We start from the raw sequence: 18,967 nt of genomic DNA, 5'->3' as shown, positions 1-18,967 counted from the left end.
CAGAAATGCAGCAGTGCAGTCTCACCTCCCTGAGCCCAATGCGCAGCTCTGGTGGATTTTTCAATGGGAACCACAAACCAAAATGATTTGAGCAACAGCTACAGAGCTAAGGGGCAGCACTCAGCCGCTTCCTGATATGGGAGGGGCCAGGAGTGAAACTGAGTGAGAGGAGAAACCAATAGTGATTCAGGAACCCCTTTTCTATTGGTCAGTACTCAGAATGGGAAGTCTCTGTGTGACAGATACATCACCCAGATGGCATGTACCAAAGGTCTGGATATATGGACTTTCCCCCTGTGTTTTACATTATGCACTCACCCTAAAGCTGCCTATACACAATACATCCGCTGAGTGCTCTCCCCTTTGCCCCACAGGTGGAGGGAAATCTTTTTGTTTGTGGAGGCTAACATTGCCATACGTAAGAATGTCAAGTGATGGCCCAAAGTCGGAATGCTTAAAGGTGTTTTTCTAGTACAAAATATTGACTTTTCCAGAGATAAGTTAGCAGCTGGGTTGTTGCCACCTTTTCTGGAAAAAAATTGTGTACTGTACAGCGCTGCGTACATAAGTAGTGCTTTATAAATATATACATACAGTACATATCTTTCTGCCCTATTAATAACATGTATTTTGCTTGTTTTTTCTGAAACTCAAACCCCATAACTTTATGCCACTGGCAGTGCCACCGTCCCTGCGCCCAAACCACCCGGCAGCGAGTGCCGTGTATTTTAAATGTCTGACTTCTTATCACAATGGGGTTATATAATAAAAAGGCACTAAGTTAGCCCAGGAACAGGAACCCATAGCAGCCAATCAGTAGGCAGCATTTACTAGACACCTGTTTAAAAGCAAACATCTTATTGGTTGCTATGAGTTACTGCTCCTGGGCAAACTTAGTGCCTTTTATTACATATGGGTTTTAGTGTACAAACAGCTCACATACCAGAAACTGAGTTTGTGCCAAAGAGCAAGGAGCAGAAGCAGCTGTCTTAATCCAAATAGCAAAAAGTTACCAGATTTTCAAAGTGAATCCGGAGATAGATATGTGGGTGGGGCAGCTGTATATTTCCCCACAGAGGCTGCAATATAACAGTAATACAAACAGCAACATTTATAAGGTATGGTCCATGGGAACTGTCAATAATATCTCATATTTATAGCTAATGCCCTGGAACATACAGTACAGGTATGGGACCTGTTCTCCAGAATGCTCGGGACCTGGGGTTTTCCAGATAAGGGGTCTTTTAGTCTAATGAAAAAATTATTTAAATAGTAATTAAACCCAATAGGATTGTGTTGCCCCCAATAAGGGGTAATTATATCTTGGTTGCGATCAAGTACAGGTACTGTTTTATTATTACAGAGAAAAGGGAATCATTTAACCATGAAATAAACCCAATAGGGCTGTTCTGCCCCCAATAAGGGGTAATTATATCTTAGTTGGGATCAAGTACAGGTACTGTTTTATTATTACAGAGAAAAAGGAAATTATTTTTAAAAATGTGAATTATTCGATCAAAATGGAGTCTATGGGAGATGACCTTTCCGTAATTAGGACAATGGGTTTTCAGATAAGGGGTCCGATACCTGTACAGTATAAATACAGCACCAGCTTCATAAAGCCCAATTACACAGTCAGTATAAACCATGTTTAATGTACACTGAACTTGCCACATAATTCATTGTTCACATCAGTTCATTTTAATGAAAAACACCTTAAAAACAACCAGCTGGCTGGCTTCATGTTAGAGAACCTATACAATATATCTGTGCATTTTGATGTAAGTACCTTTACTGAAAGTGGTTTTAAGTGCACCTCAATATTGGGTAAGTGCACATACTCACACATACTCACACTTTTTTTTAAAGGTTTTTATTTTTCATTTTCTTTACAAACACAACATAAAAAGCACATTCACACATATAATATATAGTGCCATGACCATAGAGAGGGTATGCGGTAGCAAGGACAGTTAGGTACAGTCAACATAGCCTGAGCTGGTTACATAAAATCACAGGATTAGGGGGGACCTTTATTCTAAAACATCACAGGGTTATACCATGAGGTTCTCGCCAGAGTGAGCGTCTAACCAGGGTAACCATACACTCTCAAACTTATTAGGGCAGCCCCTAGCCAGGTATGTTAGCTTAATGAGTGGACCAGTTGTATCCACTGGTGGAGGTCAGGGGGGTGGGGGCTCATCCACTTCATTGCAATCACCTTTTTAGCATAAAAATACAGTGATCTAAGCAGCATTCTAGTTTTGTTCAGGGGGACTAGGACGTCGATGAGGCCCAGGAGACTTCTGGGGGATAAAATTCCCGGCAGGGGGATTTGCTCGTTTAAGTATTTAGTTACCTCTGTCCATTATTTGAGTATTGTAGGGCAGGTCCATATTAAGTGGAAAAACCCAGCCTCTGTCGTTTGGCATTTCGGGCAGGAGGCATATTGGTTTTTCCCCATGACCTTTAGGCGCATTGGAGTAATATATGTTCTATGTATTATTTTAAATTGAATCATCTTGTCCTTGGATATCAGAAAGCTGTATAGGTCGCTTGTTACTTCTGCCCACTTGTCATCATCAAGTTGGGGGATATCACCATCCCATTTGCGCTTAGCTGTGTCAAATGGGATCCCAAGAGTTGGCAAGAGCATTTTGTATACTTCAGATATCAACTTTTTGGGGTTTGGGTCCCATAGTCTTAGCTCAAAGGGGAGTTCTGCAACATTAATAACTTGAGAGCCAAATTGCGATACCATTGCATGGTGTAACGCGAGGTACCTGTATATTTCTGGCCTAATTTCCCTTTTAGTTGGTCAAGGGATGGGAAGTTGCCTTCGATTAGGAGGTCTTGCATGTGGCGGACTCCCAGTTTGGGCCAGTACACATACTCATACTTACTCAGTGCCCTACAGAGTTTATATCTCTAGTGACCCTAGAACTCTTGCCAATCTGTAGGGTGCTGTTTGGAGTCCTGCTGTGTTGCGGGTAGATTTTCAGATGCCGGTATAGATGCGGGTCAGCAGGTTGGGTTGCAGGTCTTATCTATATTTCTTATCTTATATTACCAATATTACCAATATTTTACTCATTTTTTTAAATGTTTTTTTACTCCCCCACCACTTATGATGATGTCACTTCTGGTTTGCAGCAACAGTGCTTCCTGTTTAATGGTGGTCATGGAGTCGTAGATTGGGATGCGGGTTGAGCAGATGAAAGCGAGTAAAAATGCGGGTTCAGGTCATGGGTTCTTATACTAATGATTTTAATAACCCTGACATTAACCTGGCGGATTGCAAATTGGAATTTTTTTTTGCCTTCCACAGGATAAACACTACTGTGTCCGACTTTTGGTTTCAAGCAGCCGACCAGCAAATGCTACCCACATATTAGTTGCAAGGGGTCACTACACCATCACTGGCTTTGCCAATTTTTTATTTTTTTTTTTGTTTTAGAACTGTAAAATTCAGAGAAATACAATTGTAAATATTCTGTTTAATATAAAATCATCAATATATTTAGACATTTTTCATTATCACATTTTAATTTTTAATGCGGGTCTGCTGCACTGGGAGTGGGTTTCTGTGCCACGTGCTCCCTGTACTTCATATACAGTTAATTCAAATCATATTAAGTGCGTTATTATCCTTTGCAGTCATGAAATGTATATTTATATTATATGAATGTGTATGATGGCCTGGAAAATGATAGATGTAGAGTGATCATGGGCACTATGTGTGTATCAGCTGATTAATAAAGCACAGTTATATGAGGGATACTGCATGGCCATATGCATAAAGCCACAATCCAAGTGCCTCCATACAGGGACTCCAAGGAGTCTTCTAATAATATACTCCCTAAGGGTGGGTTTCTGACATAGGGATGTGCTGTGTAGAGGTGCTTAGGGGGGGGGGGGGCAAACAGGAGGCAGAAGGCTCAGTCTATGCACCAATGAACAGTACAAGAATGGAGCCCAACCCATAGGCATAAACAGCTCATAGGCTCTTTCAGAAAAGCCCGTACCTGGCAGATATAGATGTCGGCTGATACATATGGAGATATATGTCCCTGTAACGTTCAAGCTCTTATATATTTCACACAAAGTAATATGAAGTCATTTCAACAACTTTTTTTTTTTTTTAAACAGATTACACAACAGCAGGATAGAGATCAGAGGAAAGATCCACTGGATCAATGGATAATAACTTCCGGGTGGCAGATTCCCAATCCTTGCCCAATCCAAGTCGAGAACAGATGCCAGGATATTGTTCATCTTTTTTTCGTGCCCATTTGACGGATTTCTCAATTGTCTGGTAAAAGGGGCTGCGCAAGGGGATAGCAATATGTAAAATAAATGACACCATGGTTTAATTTTAAGCCAAAGAAAGAGCCTGATGTATACAGACAATAGAATATTGTATTATATCCTATCCAGCAGTATTTAATTATTTCTATATAATGCAGAAACAATGCGCCCAAGCCTGTATCCCCTGCCATACAAGGGACAATATGGAAGCTCCTTTTACTGAAAAACAGTCAATACCTGCACTTTGTCTGTCTAATATATTCACTGTACTGAACTACAAACTAATTTATGATTTACAGTACCTGTATTGGTTTCAAGACCCTTTACAGGGCCAGTTCAATTTAAAATGAATCTTTAGGGGGATCTCTGCCCAAACACAACTTAAGCTTTTAAAAATATAAACATCATTTCAAGCTATTTTGCAATATACATCAATTAAAAAATATGCAGCCTTTTCATGATTCCTAATGTAATAATATGGTTTGGAACAGTTCCCTAAGCCCCGCCCCCTGTTCCCCTGCTGATCTGGCTGGCTACTTTGTGACTACTGTAAAATGTAACAGTAGTCGATTGTCCTCAGCCTGCCTTCAGCTTGCCTCCTCCCAATCCCACAATTCCCTGCACACGTGATGTCAATAAGGAAAGGAACATCACGGTGCCCCCTAACAATATTACAATAATGTAGATGTCAGCACACTTACAAATAAGGGCTACCGTTTCACTCAGTGACCTGGATACTACATGATTTTACTGAATCTGCTCCTTTTACTGCCTTTTTCCTAAACCTCTACTAAAACCCCTATGATTTGACCTTGGTCAGCAGTTTGTAGCTGTGATTATCTGCTTCCTTCCCAACTTCACCCTATTTTCCGCCATTCTCCAGCTCCACCACCCAGTTCATACTTGGTTCTGATTCTGCCTTGGATACTGCTTCTGCCTTTTACTGCCTTTTTCCTAAACCTCTACTAAAACCCCTATGATTTGACCTTGGTCAGCAGTTTGTAGCTGTGATTATCTGCTTCCTTCCCAATTTCACCCTATTTTCCGCCTCTCTCCAGCTCCACCACCCAGTTCATACTTGGTTCTGATTCTGCCTTGGATACTCCCCTGTACTTATGTACATTTGGCAATTTGACAGCCACGAGGGAAGCACAGAAATCCTGTGGGATCTGATCTGAGGCCAAAGGCAACCGGTATAAACTCGAAACCACGAAGAAACTGGGATTTCAGCCTTACATTAGGGCTCCTCTTAAAAGTTTTTTCTTGGCATTTCAAAAGTATACTAATGTAGCTGTATAAGAATGATTACCTTGTGCAAAATGATTCGTCCAGTTTCATCAGACTCTTAAATGTTATGTCCACCAACTTATACGTGCGAATCATTTGCAGCACCAAGAGGGTCGCAATAAGTGCCAGCACCTCTTCTTTTCCTTTCCTCCCTGTAACATAAAAACCAAAACACAAATAGTACAGCGCAAATAATGACTTGGATTATCGGTGCTACAGAAGGTTATTAGTAAGATATAAAACAAAAGACTTACCAAGAGACTGAATCCCGTTCTTGGATAAAAACACATCTATCAAGTAATTGACATTAATGTTCAATAGAGATCCGAGCTTTTCATCCAGCAGCCAGTATCCCTCCTGGGGAACAGATTCAGGCACAGACAGTTACAAGGGAGACTGTACGCCTGCAGCTCAGAATGGAAGAACTGGATATACTAGGAAATGACTCTACAAGGTTCCTTTTTATAAGGGCCAGGATCGACCTGGGCCAGGGATCTGTTTTTTTTTATTGCAGTGTTTGCTTGTCTACTTACAATACAATTTAAACACCCAACCATACAGGTTCAAAAACATCATGGGGCATATTTATTATATTATTATAGTGTGTAAGCCAACATCACTGGTGACATTAGATGCTTTTGTTTTCTAACTTGTAGGTGACCATTCAAGTCTAATTGATTGCTATGGGCAACATCACCGGTGAGTCACTCAGTGTAGCAGAACCTTAGAAAATACATATTTATAACTTGGCCTGGAAAGCCCAACAAAGTTAACATTTTTATAGATAAAGCCACAGGGTTGGAATGACAGCACACGCAGGATGTTTTTCAAGAAGAATCACAGAGGTTTAGATAAATAAATGTGAGGCTTTATTCAGTCCGACGTTTCAGTTCCTATCTGGAACTTTCATCAGGGAACTTTCATCACTGTCCCTGATGAAAGTTCCAGATAGGAACTGAAACGTCGGACTGAATAAAGCCTCATATTTATTTATCTAAACCTCTGTGATTCTTCTTGAAAAACATCCTGCGTGTGCTGTCATTCCAACCCTGTGTATCTACGCTTTCAGCACTGGCACCCAGGTATTATCTTGCTCTTATGGTGTGCAGCTTTCCAGCAACTCGTTTCTATAGATAAAGCCATATATGTTATATAAATATGTAAACTGTAATAGTTTGCCTCTCACTTGCATGGACCACTCCAGGCCGGCCCCCTTATACTGCAACAGTCATTCAACCCCTTCCTCACCTTGTATGTTGAAGAGATGGATTATGGGACATGTAGTCCCTCTGCTTCCTGAGTGTGTGCACCACCCACTACAAAAGTGTGTAAAATGAATTACAATATATTGTACTGTTGCCCTGCACTGGTAAAAGTTGTGTGTTTTCCCCAGAAACACTACTATAGTTTATATAACAAAGCTGCTGTGTAGCAGATAACAGATAAAACACCATTTTATTCTACAGAGCTTATCTATTATCTGCTATTAAAAAACAATTCACTTTTATACTTGTGTTTGTGCAGGTAAGTCTATGTAGACACATGTAGTATGAGGTTATTTTTATGAATCTCTTTTGCCTTCTTCCAGCTTCTCAGCACAAAAATCAGTTGAAATATTAGAAAGAAAATGAGCCTTACCTCATGCTGTAGAGCTGAAAGGGGGACGAAAGATGGAGGGGCTCTTCTTATTTTAGCAGCAATTCTTGCCTACAGAACAAATACATTTATTGTATATTTATTATTTGGACAGTATCAATAGTTCTGAAAACAGAAATCAATGACAGACAGACAGCAGAACAGAGGGCAGTTGGGTAGCTACACTTACTTTAACTTCGGAGTCTGAAGTCTAGAATAGGATGAAATAACCAAGCTACAAGTACATTAGAGGGGATTATAGGCAGTTGGGGGATGTTCTTTTTTCCCATAAAAACAATCAACGCACCAGAGGCCACCCCTTTAGATTAGAGGAACGGAGCTTCCATTTGAAGCAGCACAGGGGGTTTTTCACGGTGAGGGCAGTGAGGTTGGGGAATGCCCTTCCTAGTGATGTGGTAATGGCAGATTCTGCTAATGCCTTTAAGAGGGGCCTGGATGAGTTCTTGATCAATCAGAATATCCAAGGCTATTGTGATACTAATATCTACAGTTAGTACTAGTGGTTGTATATATAGTGTATGTATGTGAGTGTATAGATTGGTAGGTGTGGGTTAGGTGTGCTGGGTTTACTTGGATGGGTTGAACTTGATGGACACTGGTCTTTTTTCAACCCTATGTAACTATGTAAGCTGTTATTTACGGACTTTTTTTTTACCAAAAAGCCTGATACCATGTTCAGAACCACTACAATGGACTTTAAGTGCCACTGAATAAGCAAGTGCTATAGGCAAGTGTCATTTTTTACAACCTCAACTAATGTGTATGTAACATTGTGTTTGTAGGAGGTAACTGGTAGATTGGACTCAATTGACCCCCCTCCTACAAGAAAATTCCTGTATTGCTGCCTGGGAATGCAAGTTTAATTTAAATTCAATATTGGTTTAGAGCAACATTTAAATATATATATAATAAAGCCGGGGAACAATGCCGGTCACCCCCTATGAAAACATCATAGGGGGTGACCAATAAGGGCTGTGATTGGCTACTTGGTAGCCTAATGTGGACTGGCAGACTAAAGGAGGCTCTGTTAAGCAGTGTACATAGCCTTCAGTATACATATATGCCTCCAAAACTTGCCTCTTAGTGAGAAATTAAAAAATGTGCTTCGAATCTACTGGGAGCAACATCCAAGGGATTTGTGGGCAACATGGTTGGGGATCACTGGTATAGAGGATGGAGAGTATGCACTGTGTGCCATTTTCCTACGGCACAGCTTCTGTAACCATGGGGCTAAACCCCTAGAATAGAGGGCAGTACAGAGTGGCTATGTGGGGCTTCTCTACACATTTGTAACCCTGTTTTAAGTTAAGGGTAGAACACAAAGTATTGAACCCAATAAAGGAGAAGGAAATTCAATCACTAGGGACCGGGGACTGTGACCCTGGGCCAGCACTTTACTTCACTGGAATATTATGCTAGTGAGTGCCATACTGCCCTGGGTGCTATCCTAGTGAGTGCCATACTGCCCTGGGTGCTATCCTAGTGAGTGCCATACTGCCCTGGGTGCTATCCTAGTGAGTGCCATACTGCCCTGGGTGCTATCCTAGTGAGTGCCATACTGCCCTGGGTACTATCCTAGTGAGTGTCATACTGCCCTGGGTACTATCCTAGTGAGTGCCATACTGCCCTGGGTACTATCCTAGTGAGTGCCATACTGCCCTGGGTACTATCCTAGTGAGTGCCATACTGCCCTGGGTGCTATCCTAGTGAGTGCCATACTGCCCTGGGTGCTATCCTAGTGAGTGCCATACTGCCCTGGGTACTATCCTAGTGAGTGCCATAATGCCCTGGGTGCTATCCTAGTGAGTGCCATACTGCCCTGGGTGCTATCCTAGTGAGTGCCATACTGCCCTGGGTACTATCCTAGTGAGTGCCATAATGCCCTGGGTACTATCCTAGTGAGTGCCATACTGCCCTGGGTACTATCCTAGTGAGTGCCATACTGCCCTGGGTACTATCCTAGTGAGTGCCATACTGCCCTGGGTGCTATCCTAGTGAGTGCCATACTGCCCTGGGTACTATCCTAGTGAGTGCCATACTGCCCTGGGTACTATCCTAGTGAGTGCCATACTGCCCTGGGTACTATCCTAGTGAGTGCCATACTGCCCTGGGTACTATCCTAGTGAGTGCCATAATGCCCTGGGTACTATCCTAGTGAGTGCCATACTGCCCTGGGTACTATCCTAGTGAGTGCCATACTGCCCTGGGTACTATCCTAGTGAGTGCCATACTGCCCTGGGTGCTATCCTAGTGAGTGCCATACTGCCCTGGGTACTATCCTAGTGAGTGCCATACTGCCCTGGGTGCTATCCTAGTGAGTGCCATACTGCCCTGGGTACTATCCTAGTGAGTGCCATACTGCCCTGGGTACTATCCTAGTGAGTGCCATACTGCCCTGGGTACTATCCTAGTGAGTGCCATACTGCCCTGGGTACTATCCTAGTGAGTGCCATACTGCCCTGGGTACTATCCTAGTGAGTGCTATACTGCCCTGGGTACTATCCTAGTGAGTGCCATAATGCACTGGGTACTATCCTAGTGAGTGCCATACTGCCCTGGGTACTATGCTAGTGAGTGCCATACTGCCCTGGGTACTATCCTAGTGAGTGCCATACTGCCCTGGGTATTATCCCAGTGAGTGCCATACTGCCCTGGGTACTATCCTAGTGAGTGCCATACTGCCCTGGGTATTATCCCAGTGAGTGCCATACTGCCCTGGGTACTATCCTAGTGAGTGCCATACTGCCCTGGGTACTATCCTAGTGAGTGCCATAATGCACTGGGTACTATCCTTGTGAGTGCCATACTGCCCTGGGTACTATGCTAGTGAGTGCCATACTGCCCTGGGTACTATCCTAGTGAGTGCCATACTGCCCTGGGTATTATCCCAGTGAGTGCCATACTGCCCTGGGTACTATCCTAGTGAGTGCCATACTGCCCTGGGTATTATCCCAGTGAGTGCCATACTGCCCTGGGTACTATCCTAGTGAGTGCCATACTGCCCTGGGTACTATCCTAGTGAGTGCCATACTGCCCTGGGTGCTATCCTAGTGAGTGCCATACTGCCCTGGGTACTATCCTAGTGAGTGCCATACTGCCCTGGGTACTATCCTAGTGAGTGCCATACTGCTCTGGGTACTCTGCCAAGTGCCACGCTGCCACGTTCACAGATAACTTGTGGATGCTGTGTACATTTGAAGTACAGTAAAAGCCAAACATAGATGCAGGTGTAAAGATGCTTAAAGGAACAGTTCAGTTAATTTGCATTTGAATCTGCATGGTCACAGACTAACTGACCAGTTATGTCTCATGTGGCCCCCCATCTAGTCAATGACTGACTAACAGGTTTGAGCGATACAAAGCAGGAAGTAGTGTTCTGGCTATTACTGTATGTCAGACATCCGTTCATTCCAGCCTTTGTAGATTACATTTTGGGCTAACCAACTATATTAAAAACTTTTTTTTTATTTTGCATAGCCTATCTTTTTATCCCTATAAGCCACATAGTTTGGTAATTCCATGCATATTGGGCCCCAAATTTCCATGCTCCATGCTTTGACTGCTTCTTAGGATGTGGGTTATAGTTTTATGCATTTCAATAATGCAAGTGAGTGAAAATTTAGGTGCAAATTATTTGTCACTATTACTGGGCTTTTGCTTACTGTCACTGCCTGAGAAATGGATAGCACTAGGACAAACTTACTAGCAATGCAGCTGCAAAGCTGAAACCCTAAAATAGAACAAAATGTACAAGCTAGTAGGATGTTAGATTCATGAAGCCATAGAACCTAGGGAAGCTGCAATATGTGTCAGTGTGGCACTGGGTGTTGTGGTCACTGACCTAACAACTGGACAAACAGACAAGATATAAGTATAAGTATATTTCACTTACTGGAGCACTAGGAGCTAGAGCGAACAAAGCCTAGAATCGAGCAAAATTCATTATTCATTAAGATTCTTTAAGCCACAAAGCCCAGAGCCTGGTGAAACTTGGATCAGCAAATCAGCCTGTGTCTATGCAGAAAGCCTGTGTTTCCCACTCCAGGTATTTAAATATTCAATCATATATTGCCTCCTCTGCCTCTATGGCTCAGGCTTAGCGACAGGGCAGGCAATTACTTTCACTTTTCATTGTGTAATACAAAGAATAGAAAGCAAAAAGTAACTTCGATAAACAACATAAAATGAAACAAATAAGACTGTGACAGATATAGGGATGGCTCTCAGAGGTAAATATTATAGAGTGCACTGACCTTGGCTCTGACCTGGGCAGCAGCCAACGGAGGGTAGGAAAGAATAAAGAGAATAAGCTGTAATTAGTAGCCTTCTATGGGGAATCCAGCAGAAGCCATTTGCCCTGACATTAAAAATGTAAAGCTAAAATACAATAAATAGCAATAAGGAAACAATCAAATATATTCTATTTAATAAGGAAACAATCAAATATATTCTATTTAATAAGGAAAGAATCAAATATATTCTATTTAATAAGGAAACAATCAAATATATTCTATTTAGACGTCTGGTCTGGAGACCCATGTACAAAAAAGATTTGCAAATTAAACTTGAAACCCATTTTTTTAATGAAAACATCCACATCTGTTATAAAGGTATTTAAAAATCTCAGCTGCCAATCATATATTGCCTCCTCTGCCTCTATGGCTCAGGCTTAGCGACAGGGCAGGCAATTACTTTCACTTTTCATTCAGCACTTCCTATCAGAGGCAAATAGTCTATCAGAGGTAAATATTAAAGAGTGCACTGACCCTGCCAGCATGTTTCCGAGGCTAGGAAAAATAAAGAGAATAAACTGTAATTAGTAGCCTTCTATGGGGAATCCAGCAGAAGCCATTTGCCCTGAGATTCAGAATTAAAGCTAAAGTGCAATAAATAGCAATGAGGAAACAATAAAATATATTCTATTTATACTCTGACTGGGATGTTTTGGACAAGGTCGGAGTGGGGGTGTGCAGGGCCAACGGGGAGTGTCGAGCAGATCTGCAGAAAGGCCATAACAATGCTAACTGTTGCAAAGCTTTGTAGTTTGCTAGTTTGGAGTAGAACTCTAACAATGCAAGGTTTTCTAGGGTTAGAAGTCTGGTTGTTTTCTTCCAACGTATTATTATATACCCTTATACAAACATCATTAACATATCATGATTATATATACAAAATTTTAGCATTTAATTGGTTCTTATACTATGTTAGATCACAAGACTATACATTTATTGGATAAATACGATCAGTGTGTCACTTGTTGTACAGTAAAATGTCCAAGTTCCTCCATTGCTACCTCCAATTGTATCCAAGTGTCTGTAATGCTAAAATGATTCTGCATATAATATCCTGTTTATTCTGAAGTTTCTGAACATTCCAGCACAGTATATGATACCCAACAGCAAGAATGACTACCAATCAAACATAGAGCATTGTGTGCTGTAGCTGCTGGGCCTGGTTCCAAGGCCTATGGAGACAATCTCTCATGGGTTATATTACTATAAGTGGCATTTTGGGTTTTGTAATCTAAATCTGCTGATTTCTGATACACTGCTCATGAGTACTGCTGGGAGCTTTTGATCTACACATATCAGGAATCTGAAACTAAAGCTATTTGGTATTGCCATACTGGTGAGACACCAAATAAATAAATGTCACATGAGAAATCAAAAAGTGTTTTGCCCTCCATTGTGTCTCAGCTGGTGATCCTGATGAGAGATTCTGAGGTACAGACTTTTCTGCTTATTGTCATGGCGTTTGCTTTCCCAATTACAACAATAACAACGGAGACTAATAAGTAGGGATGCACCAAATCCATTATATTTGGGTTCGGCCGAATCTTTCGTGAAAGATTCAGCCAAATGCCAAACCGAAGTACAAACTGTTACTCAGATTCTTCAAGCCATAGAGACCTATTTCCCAATTGTGTTACAATTTATTTTAGATAAACATATTAATCCCTTGCAGTTAGCCTTGCTTCTGTCATGATTTTATAGTATAGTTTTTATTACTATACACTGTTAACATTGCAAATAATTCATTCTACCATTTAAAATGTTATTCTTGAACGAACAAATGTATTTTGTATTATCTCTAATAATGGTGTGTAGGCGCCATCCCAGTGCATTGTGCCTGAGTCTAGTTATATGCCCAGCAGGAGTACACTGTCTGGCATTATTAGGGCCAAGATAAGTTGAGTAGGAATTGGTTTTATACAGGCATGGGTTTGACAGAACCAGCACATTGCTTGCTGCTAGCTTGTACCATTAGGTACAGTTAAAAGGGGCCTGTCACCCACATATAAAAAGCTGTATAAAAAAGTCCTTTGCAAATTAAACTTGAAACCCATTTTTTTAATTAAAACATCCACACCTGTTATAAACATATTTAAAAATCTCAGCTGCCAATCATATATTGCCTCCTCTGCCTCTATGGCTCAGGCTTAGCGACAGGGCAGGCAATTACTTTCACTTTTCATTCAGCACTTCCTATCAGAGGCAAATAGCAAATCAGAGGCAAATAGCGTATCAGAGGCAAATATTAAAGAGTGCACTAACCTTGCCAGTAGCCATCAGAAGCTAGGAAAAAATAAAGAGTTTTTATTACTATACACTGTTCACATTGCAAATAATTTATTCTGCCAGCAAATTAAACTTGAAACCCATTTTTTTAATTAAAACATCCACACCTGTTATAAACATATTTAAAAATCTCAGCTGCCAATCATATATTGCCTCCTCTGCCTCTATGGCTCAGGCTTAGCGACAGGGCAGGCAATTACTTTCACTTTTCATTCAGCACTTCCTATCAGAGGCAAATAGCCTTTTAGAGGTAAATATTAAAGAGTGCACTGACCCTGTCAACAGGTATCGGAGGCTAGGAGAAAATAAAGAGAATAAGCTGTAATTAGTAGCCTTCTATGGGGAATCCAGCAGAAGCCATTTGCCCTGAGATTCAGAATTAAAGCTAAAGTGCAATAAATAGCAATGAGGAAACAATCAAATATATTCTATTTATACTCTGACTGGGATGTTTTGGACAAGGTTGGAGTGGGGGTGTGCAGGGCCAACGGGGAGTGTCGAGCAGATCTGCAGAAACGCCATAAAAATGCTAACTGTTGCAAAGCTTTGTAGTTTGCTAGTTTGGAGTAGAACTTAAAGGAGAAAGAAAGGTAAAAACTAAGTAAGCTTTATCAGAAAGGTCTATGTAAATACAGCCATAAGCACTCACAGAAACGCTGCACTGACTTCTCTGAAAAAAGATTAGTTGTGTCTGTAATTCCTGTGCCAGAGACACACAGCTCTCTGCTCTCTCCCCTCTCCTGCTCCCCCTTCCCTCAAGAATGCTAAGAACTCACTCCCCCCCCCCTCGTTAGGAATGTGGATCTGAGCCAATAAGCAGGAAGCTGACTCATAGTCATGTTCACTTGGTCTGGGTGTCTGTGCAGGAGTGAGGCATTATGGGAACTTTCTTTACACAGCTCAGCGTTTTTTCTTCCTGTTTGGCTTCAGATCTTCTGAACAGGTGAAATATGGGGAGACTTAAGGGCACTATTGACACAACTGAAGGTATGCCTGCGGCTTGATATTAACTCTTTATTAGCCTTTCCTTCTCCTTTAATATTAACCCATTCTGAATTTGCCTGATTTCTAACAATGCAAGGTTTTCTAGGGTTAGAAGTCTGGTTGTTTTCTTTGGAAACGCCCCCCCTGGAGACCCCCGTATTGCTTGCTCAGAGACAAAAGTTTATTGATTCCGCTCACCAAGGTTTGAATACCAATACAGCTTTTGGCAGCTCCGGACAAAACTATGTGGGATGCACCTTATAACATATTATTTTATAATAATAAACTTGGATGGGTTGAACTTGATGGACTCTGGTCTTTTTTCAACCCTATGTAACTATATATGTAACTATATACTCTTATACAAACATCATTAACATATCATGATTATATATACATCATTTTAGCATTTAATTGGTTGTTATACTATGTTACATCACAAGACTGAATGTTCCAGCACAGTATATGATACCCAACAGCAAGAATAACTACCAATCAAACATAGAGCATTGCGTGCTGTAGCTGCTGGGCCTGGTTCCAAGGCCTATGGAGACAATCTCTCAAGGGTTATATTACTATAAGTGGCATTTTGGCTTTTGTAATCTAAATCTGCTGATTTCTGATACACTGCTCAGGAAAACTTGAGTACTGCTGGGAGCTTTTGATCAACGCAAATCAGGAATCTGAAACTAAAGCTATTTGGGATTGCCATACTGGTGAGACACCAAATAAATAAATGTGACATGAGAAATCAAAAAGTGTTTTGCCCTCCATTGTGTCTCAGCTGGTGATCCTGATGAGAGATACTGAGATACAGACTTTTCTGCTTATTGTCATGGCGTTTGCTTTCCTAATTACATAACAACGGAGACTCATAAGTAGGGATGCACCAAATCCATTATTTTTGGGTTCGGCCAAATCTTTCGTGAAAGATTCAGCCAAATACTGAACCGAATCCTAGGCTAGAAAAGGATTAATAGAAGCGCCTGCACACATTTTTTTTACTTCCGTGTTCATGTAACCAAAAGTCACGTGATTTTAAAGATTCAGCTGAATCGGAATCCTGCTGAAAAAGGCTGAATCTTCACCAAATACTGAGCGGAATCCTGGATTGGTGCATCCCGACTCATAAGCAGGGCTGTTTGTGGGTGCTACTGTCACTGACCTGACAACTGGATAGTAATGGGACAAACAGACAATATCAGCAAGAAATATTGTAAATTCCACTTACTGGATCCGGAACTGGAGCTGGAGGTGGAGGTGGAGGTGCAAAGCTTAAAACCTTAAGTGAAATAAAATATAAAGTACAAACTGTTATTCGAATTCTTCAAGCCATAGAAACCGATTTCCTTATTGTGTTTTAATTTATTTTACATAAACGTGTTTTATTACTATACACTGTTCACATTGCAAATAATTTATTCTGCCAGCAAATTAAACTTGAAACACATTTTTTTAATTAAAACATCCACACCTGTTATAAACATATTTAAAAATCTCAGCTGCCAATCATATATTGCCTCCTCTGCCTCTATGGCTCAGGCTTAGCGACAGGGCAGGCAATTACTTTCACTTTTCATTCAGCACTTCCTATCAGAGGCAAATAGTCTATCAGAGGTAAATATTAAAGAGTGCACTGACCCCGCCAGCAGGTATCCGAAGCTAGGAAAAATAAAGAGAATAAGCTGTAATTAGTAGCCTTCTATGGGGAATCCAGCAGAAGCCATTTGCCCTGAGATTCAGAATTAAAGCTAAAGTGCAATAAATAGCAATGAGGAAACAATCAAATATATTCTATTTATACTCTGACTGGGATGTTTTGGACAAGGTCGGAGTGGGGGTGTGCAGGGCCAACAGGGAGTGTCGAGCAGATCTGCAGAAAGGCCATAACAATGCTAACTGTTGCAAAGCTTTGTAGTTTGCTAGTTTGGAGTAGAACTCTAACAATGCAAGGTTTTCTAGGGTTAGAAGTCTGGTTGTTTTCTTCCAACGTATTATTATATACCCTTATACAAACATCATTAACATATCATGATTATATATACAAAATTTTAGCATTTAATTGGTTCTTATACTATGTTAGATCACAAGACTATACATTTATTGGATAAATACGATCAGTGTGTCACTTGTTGTACAGTAAAATGTCCAAGTTCCTCCATTGCTACCTCCAATTGTATCCAAGTGTCTGTAATGCCAAAATGATTCTGCATATAATATTCTGTTTATTCTGAAGTTTCTGAATGTTCCAGCACAGCATATGATACCCAACAGCAAGAATAACTACCAATCAAACATAGAGCATTGCGTGCTGTTAGCTGCTGGGCCTGGTTCCAAGGCCTATGGAGACAATCTCTCAAGGGTTATATTACTATAAGTGGCATTTTGGGTTTTGTAATCTAAATCTGCTGATTTCTGATACACTGCTCATGAGTACTGCTGGGAGTTTTTGATCTACACAAATCAGGAATCTGAAACTAAAGCTATTTGGGATTGCCATACTGGTGAGACACCAAATAAATAAATGTCACATGAGAAATCAAAAAGTGTTTTGCCCTCCATTGTGTCTCAGCTGGTGATCCTGATGAGAGATACTGAGGTACAGACTGTTCTGCTTATTGTCATGGCGTTTGCTTTCCCAATTACAACAATAACAACGGAGACTAATAAGCAGGGATGCACCAAATCCATTATTTTAGGGTTTGGCCGAATCCTTTGTGAAAGATTCAGCCAAATGCCAAACCGAAGTACAAACTGTTACTCAGATTCTTCAAGCCATAGAGACCTATTTCCCTATTGTATTACAATTTATTTTAGATAAACATATTAATCCCTTGCAGTTAGCCTTGCTTCTGTCATGATTTTATAGTATAGTTTTTATTACTATACACTGTTAACATCAGGGTCGGACTGGGGTGTGGAGGGCCCACCGGGGCGCCCATAGCGTACCCCCCCTGAGGGCCCCCCAACCCCCCTCGCAGGGCCCCTCCAACCCCCCTCGCAGGCCCCCCCACCCGACGACCTTCCCCAAACGCGTAAATATAACGCGTCGGGGCAGGAGCGTTCGGGCAGGGGGAGCGCCGCAAGGGTCGGGTCTGGATTTTTCCCGGCGTCCCAGTGGCCCAGTCCGACCCTGGTTAACATTGCAAATAATTAATTCTACCATTTAAAATGTTATTCTTGAACGAACAAATGTATTTTGTATTATCTCTAATAATGGTGTGTAGGCGCCATCCCAGTGCATTGTGCCTGAGTCTAGTTATATGCCCAGCAGGAGTACATTGTCTGGCATTATTAGGGCCAAGATAAGTTGAGTAGGAATTGGTTTTATACAGGCATGGGTTTGACAGAACCAGCACATTGCTTGCTGCTAGCTTGTACCATTAGGTACAGTTAAAAGGGGCCTGTCACCCACATACAGTATAAAAAGCTGGATAAAAAAGTCCTTTGCAAATTAAACTTGAAACCCATTTTTTTAATTAAAACATCCACACCTGTTATAAACATATTTAAAAATCTTAGCTGCCAATCATATATTGCCTCCTCTGCCTCTATGGCTCAGGCTTAGCAACAGGGCAGGCAATTACTTTCACTTTTCATTCAGCACTTCCTATCAGAGGCAAATAGCGTATCAGAGGTAAATATTAAAGAGTGCACTGACCCTGCCAGTAGCCATCAGAAGCTAGGAAAAAGTAAAGAGAATAAGCTGTAATTAGTAGCCTTCTATGGGGAATCCAGCAGAAGCCATTTGCCCTGAGATTCAAAATAAAAGCTAAAGTGCAATAATATTAATCCATTTTGAATTTCTAACAATGCAAGGTTTTCTAGGGTTAGAAGTCTGGTTGTTTTCTTTGAAAACGCCCCCCCTGGAGACCCCCGTATTGCTTGCTGAGAGACAAAAGTTTATTGATTCCGCTCACCAAGGTTTGAATACCAATACAGCTTTTGGCAGCTCCGGACAAAACTATGTGGGACGCACCTTATAACATATTATTATATACCCTTATACAAACATCATTAACATACCATGATTATATTTACATCATTTTAGCATTTAATTGGTTGTTATACTATGTTACATCACAAGACTGAACGTTCCAGCACAGTATATGATACCCAACAGCAAGAATAACTACCAATCAAACATAGAGCAT

At 41.1% G+C, this 18,967-nt stretch overlaps 1 protein-coding gene across 29 annotated transcripts in view; it reads right to left on the bottom strand.

Moving 5' to 3' along the window:
* Positions 1–3,477: 3,477 nt before the first annotated feature.
* Positions 3,478–18,967, bottom strand: part of LOC100170623 (protein mono-ADP-ribosyltransferase PARP4) — a 100,645-nt gene continuing 85,155 nt past the window's right edge. For 15 of the 29 annotated variants that reach the window (XM_031897278.1, XM_031897283.1, XM_031897295.1 and 12 more), the window contains 13 exons: positions 18,475–18,495; positions 16,455–16,475; positions 16,045–16,095; positions 14,104–14,124; positions 13,806–13,826; positions 12,018–12,038; positions 11,505–11,516; positions 11,144–11,173; positions 7,421–7,441; positions 7,234–7,302; positions 5,850–5,952; positions 5,618–5,747; positions 3,478–4,325 (listed from right to left, as the gene is read on the bottom strand). In XM_031897278.1, coding sequence (XP_031753138.1) covers positions 4,151–4,325; positions 5,618–5,747; positions 5,850–5,952; positions 7,234–7,302; positions 7,421–7,441; positions 11,144–11,173; positions 11,505–11,516; positions 12,018–12,038; positions 13,806–13,826; positions 14,104–14,124; positions 16,045–16,095; positions 16,455–16,475; positions 18,475–18,495 — 696 coding nt within the window. In that variant the 3' untranslated portion in view covers positions 3,478–4,150. The remainder of the gene's footprint in view (positions 4,326–5,617; positions 5,748–5,849; positions 5,953–7,233; positions 7,303–7,420; positions 7,442–11,143; positions 11,174–11,504; positions 11,517–12,017; positions 12,039–13,805; positions 13,827–14,103; positions 14,125–16,044; positions 16,096–16,454; positions 16,476–18,474; positions 18,496–18,967) is intronic. The other 14 variants (XM_031897282.1, XM_031897294.1, XM_031897290.1 and 11 more) reach the window with 9 other exon arrangements.

This window comes from Xenopus tropicalis, chromosome 2 (assembly GCF_000004195.4).
Source record: "Xenopus tropicalis strain Nigerian chromosome 2, UCB_Xtro_10.0, whole genome shotgun sequence".
In the NCBI taxonomy this organism is placed as follows: Eukaryota; Metazoa; Chordata; class Amphibia; order Anura; family Pipidae; genus Xenopus; species Xenopus tropicalis.
This window is presented reverse-complemented; position numbering and strand designations above follow the sequence as displayed.